The following is a 10,423-nucleotide window of genomic DNA, read 5'->3' on the forward strand; positions in this document are numbered from 1 at the left end:
GGAGGGATAATGCTCACTTCTGGGAGTATTAGGAGGACTGAATAAGACAACAGCAGACTCTAAGCTTCTTGAAGCAGGGACCATGTAGCCCTTGTTTATCATTTTATCTCCAGACCTAGCATGTGCCGGGCACAGACTAGGTGCTCAGCAAGCATTTGATGGATACACAAAGCAACAGAAGTCCCTGCTTTACTTACAGAGCACACTGCAGAACCATCAGAATGTGGTTTCCATTTATGGCGATGGATTTGGCCTCTACCTTTTCCCCAGGATCTACACTTGAAAGCTTGAGGTATCCACACAGGTCCTGAAGGGGCCTGTGGAGCCCGTCTCCCTAATCCTGTTATAGTGATAAGGAAACTGAGGCCCAGACACCGCGAGTGACTTGTTCAGGATCACATAGCAGGTTAGTTATACATCCACATTAGAATCCACACTTCCTGTGCTCTGTCCACCACCCCTTGCTGCCTCTTCATAGCCAAGCTGGCTGGGTAAGAGAAATGGCCTAATCCGTTGGCCATGGAAGAGGTAACAACAAGCTAGGCCACAGGGGGATTGGCTTTATGACTTTGAACTCTGAGACACCTATGAACTGGAGAAGAGGGAGGCAAAACCAGTCCTCATGTGCCAGAACCATGTGTTTATGGAGTCCAGCTTCTTGAGGGCAAGCACAGAGCTGGCCACACTGCTCACAACACATATGATAATGTCTAGAGCTCGAAGATGAAGACACAGGGGACCTACATAGGGTGTGGAGGGAGGAATATGCAAAAGGAATATGTGGGAAGTTATTAGGAAGAGTCTCCTGGGCCATGACACCTCAAACTCAAACGATTCCCCATGAAGTCCAGGACTAAACCCAGAAAACTTGGGGTCTCTCGCCTCCACTCTGGACCACCCACTGGAAGTAGACCTCGAATCCTATCACTGTCCTGTTTAAATGCTCTGGTGGCTCCCCACTTTCCTTGGAGCAAAACCCAACCTCTCTGCAAAATCCAGCTCCTACCTTTTGACTCTGCCATTCCCCACATTCGCAGTTTTCCCACCACACTCCCCCCACTCTAGCCTTCCTGCTCGTCCCTGAACACCCCAAGCTGATCCCACCTCAGGACCTTCACCCTGAGCTGTTCCCCTTTATCTTCCGTTTTCTCCTTCCGGTCTTGGCTCAAAGGTTACTCCTCCCCTTTCTGTCCATGCATTTTCTGTTCCTCACCCTGGTTTATTTTCTCTGTAGTAGTTATCACTACTGGAGGCTTTCTTTTTCATTGTCCATCTTCTGCTGAAGCAGCAGCTCCAGGAGGGCAGGGATGGCAGGTGAAAGTCGGGGACTGTTTCACTTGCAGCTGAACCCCTACCTCTTAACATAGTGGCTGCCACATAGTAGGCACTCAGTAAATGTCTTCAGTGAAAGAATGCGTGGTGGAGAAGGGCTCTTGGCGATCCCTGGGCTCGGTCCTCTCATGTTTCAGATAAGGAAACAGGCCGTGAGGAATCAGGGACCTGCATGGAGCCCTACTGCCTGAGAGCCAGCGCTTGGTCTGTGGCGGGGACCCCAGGGGAAGGGGAGGACTCCTGGCGCGTGCCGGGCCCTCACGGATGCTCGGCCCCGGGCTCCTGAGTCCCACTGGGCGTCTCGGATCGTCCAAGGCCGCGCAGACAATACGAGGCAAGCGGCCGACAGGCGAGTCCGCAGCAGCTGCGCAGGCGGCGGGTACATGTGAGAAGTTTGTGAAAGGAGACGAGAGAAAGGGAGAGGAAGGCGAGGCGGGCGGCTGCGAACACCTGGCCAGGCAGCAGCTCCGCCAGCTGCCTCCCCGCGATGGCATCTTGAGTTCGGGCTGTCCTATCGGGGTCGTCTCCCATTCCACCCCTTTTCTCTCTCCCCAGCACTGGAAGGTGAAGGTTGGCCAGGGATGGAGGTGGGAGGGGGGGTAGCTGCTGGCTTCTCCCTGTGGCCTCAGCCGGAAGCACGCCTGGAGCAGGGCCAGACTCTGAGCCTCTGGAAGCATGGCCTTCTGAGAAAGGAGTAAAAGCTGGCTCACCCCGCTGCCTCAGGCCCTGGGCTTGGGTGGTGGGGAACTGGTGCCAGTCCAGGATGTTAGTCAACTTTCAGCATGGGCTTGGGAGTCAGAGACCTGGGTTCCAGTCCCCACTCTACCATGCTTACTGCCTTCAGGCAGCTCAGTCTCTCTGTGCCTCAAGTTTTCTTATCTGTGAACCAGAGGTAATGATATCAACCTCACAGGCTTGATGTGGGGATTCAGCGCATAATACTGCTAAAGCACTTAGCCCAGAGTCTGGCACACAAGGAGCCATCCCACCAATGGCTCCTCTTGTTGTCACTATCATCATAGGCCAGAGTCCTGGGGAGGATATTATTCATGCATTCATTCATTCAACACAAATTATTAAGTTCCTGCACGTATACCTATATATACAGGAACTTAATATATCTGTATCTGTACACACGGCAACAGATAAGACTCATCTTCAAAGAAGTCCCGGGGTCCTTCGAGAAACAGAGACCATGAAACATCATGTTCTTCCCAAGACATAATAGAGGAAGATGCGAAAGAGTCAAAGAAGGAAAACTCTTTGAGTCCTGGTGAAACTTACATAATTAAATCAGGGCTTTAACATCATCATATAACAAGTGTGCAGAGCAAGTTTTTTCGAATTGATGGTCCCAGGTCATCTGCACACAAATCAAGGATGTCTATTTAAAAAGCGCCTTAGGCCTTGTAGCCAAATCTCTGTGTGTGGCCCTAGGATGCTGTACTTTAAGAGGTTGTAGATGATTCCTACTCACAGTAAAGCTGAAAGCCACTCCTCAGGGAAGATGCCTCTCCCCACCCCGCTCTTCCTAGCACTCCTATAGGGCTATAGTCCTTCTGGAGAACATGGTGCTTTGTGTCCTGACTTAGGCTTACATGTAGCCATTCTATTGTCCCCACTCGACTATGAGCCCCTGAAGCAGTGTGCTCTATTCCTGCAGAACCTATACAAGGCCCAGCTGTCAGTAGGTATTCGGAAATGGTTGCAGCATGAAGAAAATGCCCCATTTAGGGTCACTTGCGTAAATGCCCATGTGGTCCTTCCCTGGACCCTCTGAAAGATTTTGTTTGGCCCATACGTGATGTGTGTGTGTGTGTGTGTGTGTGTGTGTTAACTGTAATTTAACGCATGGGGTGGGGACATGTGCTCTCCAGTTTACCACAGTCCCAATCCTCCCTTGTATACACCCAGCTAATTAATTTTACCAGACTTGCCCCTGACAGAATTTAAGTTTGCAAATCCCGTACAGTACAGAGGATGTTATCAACTGCATTCTGGGGCTCTCCTTCCGGTTACTTTCTGAATGGCCTTTTCCTTCATTCTTCTCCAGTCTGTTATCTCCAGGGCCTTCTCAGTAAGAGTGGTCCCTAAGGATGGCAGTCATCTTCCTGCTGGCTGCTTAGAGGTGCTAGTAGACCCTCTTGAAGGGAAGGGTGGGAAAAACCCAGGGAACACAGGTTGTCTGATGCAAGCATTGTTTTTGATTTGTGATCCTAATGCCTCAGGATGCTGGAGTGAGGGCTGGTGAGCCAAAGGTCTGTACTGGATGCCTAAGGGGGCTAGTTGGTTGTGCTCTGTCTCTGACCCCTGTCTGACCTCGACCCTGGCTAGTATCTCCCAGGCCCCTGAAGGGACAAAGCGGGGAAGAATGGATGTAGACGGGCCTTTCCCTTCATTTCTGGGGGTTCAGCTTCACAGACAACTAGGGTCTCAGGGCACCGCGAAGCCAGGCGAGTTACAGATTCTTCTCCCTAGAGGATCCAGTATACCCAACTTTTGTCCCCATTTTCTCTTTTGGCTTCTAGTATCGGGCAGAAAACAAGAATGGGTGGTCCTAAATGCTGGTGAGTGATACAATAATGCTGCATTTAGCTTCTGGAGAGTTGAGGATTCCTGGAGAGAAGCTCCTGACCTGCTCAAATTGTATTTCATTTAAATTAACCAGAATGGTAGTCTTTTGCTACAGCTGGAAGCATTTAGCGATCATCTAGTCCAGCCCTCTCATGGGTAAACTGAGGCTCAGCCAGCATCACGCTGACACAGTGTTTGAATGCTGTCCCAAGCCCAGGCCTCCTGAGGCTCACGGTCCTGGGTGTGTATTCTGTATTTCAAGAATCCCACCAGCTTTGCTCTGTGTCTTGTGCATGAATCTACATCCCCTCCACTGCAGTGCAAGTTCACTGTCAATTTCCCGCAGTGGATTTTAGACTGGTGATTCCGTGAGGGTAGGGATGGTGTCTGATTCACATCTGTGTCTCAACCTTCACCACGGACTCTGGTGCAAAGCAGGTGAACAGAGGAGAGCAAGGAGCCAGTTTGTACCTGCAGACAAACCGTTCTCTAGAGAGAGGACCCAGGCCACTCCTGTTCCCAAAGGAGGGAGGAAGAAGAGAGGAACAAACATTATTCCATGATTTCAGTGTGCCAGGCACTGTGTCAAGTGCTTATCTCAGTGCATTCCTCACAACAATCAGTGGAGGTGAAACTACAATGTCCATTTAACAGATGAGGAAACTGCAGTACACAGACACTGAGTTGGCTCCTGGCCTCTAGCAAGCAAGATCCCAGGGCAGAGCCTGCGGCCCCAAGCATCAGGTTGTGAGGAAGGTGACTCAGTGCTCTCCTTTCTACTCCAGCTGTCAACATCTTCACCAGAACCCAAGAAGGCATAGCAATGCAATTCCCATTTTAGAGCTCGGGAAACCGAGGCTCAGAAAGGGTTAGTGAAAGGGCCACACGTGGCTTCCCGCACCGGGGTTAATCCTCTCCGCTGGTTGGAGGAGAGGACCCAGGCAAGGGGGTTGACTCCGATGCGGAGAAGACCTGAGGGTGGGGAGGCCAGACCCGGCTGGGCTTCCTCTTAGGCCAGGGGGTGGCCCCTTTTACCCCGCCCCACCCCCGTTAACCTTCGTGGAATCCTGACTCACAGCCCCAGGCGTGGGGTCCTAGCTTACAGGCTGCCAGGATCACTGAAACCCGAAGGCCGCTCCGCGGTGGAGGCGACGAGGTGGGCTCAGCTGGGCGCGCAGGGCTTTTCTCCCAAGCCCGAGGGCGGCGCGGCCGCGGTCCCAGGATTCCCCATGCATTATTCACGATGTTTACTAGCGCGGGGAAAGGAGAGGAGAGAAGAGGGAAGGAGAGGGGAGCAGAGGGGAGGCGAGGGCGGGGCAGCACTAACCTCGGGGCACGCAAGTCCGAAACTTCGGGAGGAAAGACAAAGTAGCTGAGTGGTTAAGAGCCTGGGAAGTCAGACGTGGCTCCTGGCACACAGTAGGCCACCAGTAAATACGTGTGTAACGGATAACGACAACGGAACGAGTGAGTGAATGGCTTTGCTCCCAACCAGTTATGTTGTCTTGGGCTTAACCCATCTGACCCTCGTTTTCTTCGTCTATAAAATGGCATAACAGTAACTATTCCACAGGGTATTGAGGGCACCCTGAGCTAACTCTAAATTGCCTAACACACAGTAGGAGCTCTGAAATGAACGCTGCTGTTGTGGGTAATGGGGCTTGTAAGCATCAGCGGCCCAGCAGAAGTCCTCTGATCGACTCCCAAGGCCGGTGGGCAGTTCTAAAAACTAACCTGCAAGATTCCTTAGACTGGCGGCTTGGAGAATGGGGGAGGCGGGGGGGGGTGCAAATTGTCTTTCTCAAGCGAAGGAAAGACAGACAAGTGCAGGGAGGAAACTTCAGACCTCCTGCACTGGGCAGGCAGTTACTTTCCCCACCTCCACCCCGGGAGGTGGAGGTCACCTGGGGCTCATTCTGGTAGTTTCTCATCCTCCCCGGAGCCCGTCTGGGCGCTTGGAGGCGCCCCTTCGCTGCGCGACTGGGCCGGACTCTGGTGGACCGCACCGGCGTGGGACCAGGAGCGCCCTGGAAATGGGCAGTTTGGCGGCAGCTGGGCAAAGTGTGTGTATGGGGTGGGGGGGTGGGGGGAGAGGGAGGGTCAGCTTCCCGGCCCACGGCTGCCCTTCTATCTGGGTTATGAGAGTTGGGACAGGATGGAGAGGTTTGGGACTTTGGGGGAAAGAAGGTCCGAGAAGAAGAAGAAAGAATCCGGAAGGTCTGCGGGCTGGAGCCGGGCAGGGCGGGGCGGACGGGGAGAGGCCCGGCCCGGCCAGGGTATAAATGCTGTGTCTGGGGCGGCGGGGGCCCGCGCGGAGAGCTGCTGCCTGGCCTCGCCTCCCGGGCCGCCCCCGCGAGTCTCGGGCACGTGAGCACGCCTGCGCGCGCGCCCGGGCCCTTCCTGGCAGGCTGCTTGTAAGATGAGTGAAGGAGCAGGTGGGGGAGAGGGGAGGCAGCGAGCGAGAGGGCGAGGGGAGCGCGGGCGCTGAGCGGCGCTCACTTGGAGTGCGGCGAGCGAGAGAGCGAGAAGAGCCTGATCCATGTCCCTCGCTGCCTCCCTGCCCGGCGTGCGAAGATGATGGCCATGAACGCCAAGCAGCCTTTCGGCATGCACCCGGTGCTTCAAGAACCCAAATTCTCCAGCCTCCACTCCGGCTCTGAGGCCATGCGCCGAGTTTGTCTCCCAGCCCCGCAGGTACGTAGTGGAGCATAATTACCGCTCTAAGGCATATTTTTTGACAGGCACTTGGTTCATGTTTTTTTCATGTCGCCCAGAACAATCGCCGCTGTCTGAACCCCTCTCCTTGTCTCCCCCGTGCTCTCTCCCGGCGCGCGCTCTCTCTCATTCATGTCTCTGATCCACACGTCTGTTTCAGCAGAGCCTCTGTCTCCGTATTAATTTTTATGCCCTGGGCTTTGAGGAGAGGCATCTCGGTTGCTTGAAAACGTGTTTTAATCCTGAGCTGACAGTATTCCCCACTGACCGGGCTGTGCGCCTTCTCGCTTGCAGCTGCAGGGTAATATATTTGGAAGCTTTGATGAGAGCCTGCTGGCACGCGCCGAAGCTCTGGCGGCGGTGGATATCGTCTCCCATGGCAAGAACCATCCGTTCAAGCCAGACGCCACCTACCATACCATGAGCAGCGTGCCCTGCACGTCCACTTCGTCCACCGTGCCCATCTCCCACCCGGCCACCCTCACCTCGCATCCGCACCACGCAGTGCACCAGGGCCTCGAGGGCGACCTGCTAGAGCACATCTCGCCCACGCTGAGCGTCAGCGGCTTGGGAGCCCCCGAGCACTCGGTGATGCCGGCACAGATCCACCCGCATCACCTGGGTGCCATGGGCCACCTGCATCAGGCCATGGGCATGAGCCACCCACATGCCGTGGCGCCTCATAGCACCATGCCCGCATGCCTCAGTGACGTGGAGTCGGACCCGCGAGAGCTCGAGGCCTTCGCGGAGCGCTTCAAGCAGCGGCGCATCAAGCTGGGGGTGACCCAGGCGGACGTGGGTGCGGCTCTAGCCAACCTCAAGATCCCCGGCGTCGGCTCGCTCAGCCAGAGCACCATCTGCAGGTTTGAGTCTCTCACTCTTTCGCACAACAACATGATCGCCCTCAAGCCGGTGCTCCAGGCCTGGCTGGAGGAAGCCGAGGCCGCCTACCGAGAGAAAAACAGCAAGCCGGAGCTCTTCAACGGCAGTGAGAGGAAGCGCAAACGCACGTCTATCGCGGCACCGGAGAAGCGCTCGCTGGAGGCCTACTTCGCTATCCAGCCGCGGCCCTCATCCGAAAAGATCGCGGCCATCGCCGAGAAACTGGACCTTAAAAAGAACGTGGTGAGGGTCTGGTTCTGTAACCAAAGACAGAAACAGAAACGAATGAAGTACTCGGCTGTCCACTGACTGCTGTGGGGCTGAGCGTCCGGGGCCGGGAGAGCTGAGTGTATGTCCCCCTGGAGTTGGGGGGCACGGTTATGGGGGCTCCGAGACGTTTCCTGGTAGGTCAGGCTCTCTCCCCCGAAGTCACAGACTTTCCCCTTTATCCCACCTCGTTGCCTCCCGGCCTTCTCTTTCCATTCTTTTCTTTCTATTCCCACCAGAAAAGTTTGGGCGCTAAGAAAAAAATTCCTGAAAGGCAGGCCTGGAGGGGCTTGTGCTGTCCGTGGTGCTGAAAATCGCCCTCGCGCACAAGACCGCGCGACCTCACGGCGGGAGCCCAAATGCAGGGGATGGTCAATTGGCCCGAACGCACGACTCTGGGGTGAAGACACCACTTTACTAAGCGCGACTAGACAAGGGGTGAAGGGATGGGAAGGAAGCGATAAGGAATAACAGAGTCTAAGTGGGGCACAAACATGTACTGGAGATTTATTTAGAGTATAAAATACATGTATGTTTCCAAAGGATAGCCTTATACTCCGTTCGTCACCTAAATTTTATCCATTTCATCCTTTGGTTTGTTGTAAGTTGTCTAAGGTACCATAGATTAGGTTCAGGGAAAACGTTCGGGGAGTAGCGGGCTCCGAGCTGTTCTCCACCATAAGGTGGGCTCTAGAAAAGATGGGCCCAGTTCAGCGACTGAAAATGCTGGGGTGGGGGTGGGGGGGATCCTGTAGCTGGTTTGCAAGCAGCAGCCGGCCCCTGCTGTGGCCCGTCCGCCACGATCTGCTGGGTAATGACAGCAGTTTGAGGGGTAATGCCCGCCTGCAGGAAAGCAGGGCATTGGTAGCAGTCGGACTGAGGACTCTCTGACCCCAGCTCGCTCTTCCAGCCAGACTCCCAGAGCAGCTGCGTAGAGGCTCGAACGAAAGTAACTGTGACTTTTCCGAATCATATGCAAGTCCTTCTAACATGTCTCACCTCATTGTGCTTTTATTATTATTGTTAGCACCGTTATTTACTGTTATTTATTTAACTCTACTTCTTTCCATCCCCCAACCTCTCGGCGGAGGTTCACTCATAGCTTTGAACGGAAAGAGGGGCGAAACCCCGGCCTGGATCTTTCTCACCCCAAGTCCCTCTGGCCCCGTCACATGTTTTCTTTCGTTGCTTCATGTAATTTGCGTGTTGCTGTGTGACCTTTGGTTTCGTTGCCCGAATAGACACAAATAAAATATTGTTTCCTTCTCTCTTTACCCCTTGAATTAACTTCTAAAATAAATGCTTTATTTTTCAACCCGAATTGCAGTGTTTTTTCTTTCTCGGACATTAAGGAGTACTAGTCTTGGAAAGGATTTAAAAGTGAGAACCCAAAAGGGCCGGACTGTCATTTCCAGGAGGCCAGTCTCCTGCAATCTTCCCTCCTTGCTCCTCTTTCGGGGCTGCCTCATCTTCTCACCCAGATCCTCCCCGGACCTCAGGGTTTCCAGGCCCTTCCTCCACGCTTCCCACGTGCTAATCTTTCAGCTTCTATTTGCTCAACTTGACTCAGACAGAAAACTTTTAGGCCTGACTGATGGGAGCAGGGGCCCCCAATGCCTCCACTCATTGGCTGAACGATCCTGAAGTGAGTGTAACTTCTCTGAGTCTCCATCGGCTGTCTGCAGCATGAAGATGCGAATACTTACAAGGCTATTGTCAGGACTAAGTAAGATTATTTATTTAAGGTGTCTGGTAGTGCTTGGCTCTTCTCGGGAAACTTGGTTATTTTAAAAGTTTCAAACAGCTAGATGGGAGGTGAGGAGAGATGCAAAAAAGGGAGGAAAGTGTTCTTTGCTGGGACAGAGTCGTTTGGGCTTCCTCGAGGTCAATTCAGAAATTCATTTGGAATTGTCACCCAGGAGATTATTCCACGGTCTATCGAGGCTTCTCTCTGTGTGTGTGGGTGGGTGGGGGTTGGATAATGAGATAATTGCGGCAAAGATCCTGGCCTGGTGCCTATACACAGTAGGTGCTCAACAGATGCCGGTTTCCTTCTCTCTCTTCCACATACTCTAAAAGGGGGAGGAAATCTTATCTGTGAGACGCAGAAACACCTTCATGATTTAAAAATTAATGTTCCAAGTCCTGGAGTCGTCTGTACATTTCCCCACTGTGTCTGCAAAGAACTCTGCGTCATCACCTCTGGACTGAAATTCGAAGCAGAGCGGGTCTCCCCTCCGAGCGATATGCCCCCTTATTGCAAAAGCAAACCTGGGGATCATCCCCAGCCCCTGGGTCTCACCCTGTCGCCCCCGCCTTGCGCACCAGCCCCAGCGATTCCTCCACCTCCCTCTCCATCGGGTGTCCTTTAATAATAAATGCCCTTATGCCATTACATTATATTGTGGGTTTTGAAAATTTAAAATACGGCTGATGCAATATTAATTGCCTATAGTGGTATAAAACACAGGGCCAGAGCCCAGCCGGGCTGCAGATGAGGTGGCCGTGAGCGTCCCGCGCGCCGAAGCGAAGTGCTCCAGACAGACGCGCCTTTGCGGGCTGGGAGGTTTCCTGCAGGTAAGGGCCTTCGGCTTTTTTGGCCCGGGGAAGAACCCGATATCCGCCTCCATCTCCTTTTCGGAAAGTTCCCCGC

The 10,423-nt window shown here is 53.7% G+C and overlaps 1 protein-coding gene across 1 annotated transcript; it reads left to right on the plus strand.

Annotated features, from left to right (window-relative positions):
• The first annotated feature begins 5,997 nt into the window (after nt 1-5,997).
• POU4F3 (POU class 4 homeobox 3) lies at nt 5,998-9,091 on the plus strand. Its single transcript, XM_022590273.3, has 2 exons — nt 5,998-6,600; nt 6,916-9,091. The coding sequence occupies exons 1-2, from the start codon at nt 6,481-6,483 to the stop codon at nt 7,810-7,812; spliced, it is 1,017 nt and encodes a 338-aa protein (XP_022445981.1). The 5' UTR covers nt 5,998-6,480; the 3' UTR covers nt 7,813-9,091.
• Nucleotides 9,092-10,423: the final 1,332 nt, after the last annotated feature.

The sequence above is a fragment of the Delphinapterus leucas genome, chromosome 3, assembly GCF_059928025.1.
Source record: "Delphinapterus leucas isolate spDelLeu-1000000601 "Yukka" chromosome 3, BTC_Dleu_Yukka2, whole genome shotgun sequence".
Taxonomy (NCBI): Eukaryota; Metazoa; Chordata; class Mammalia; order Artiodactyla; family Monodontidae; genus Delphinapterus; species Delphinapterus leucas.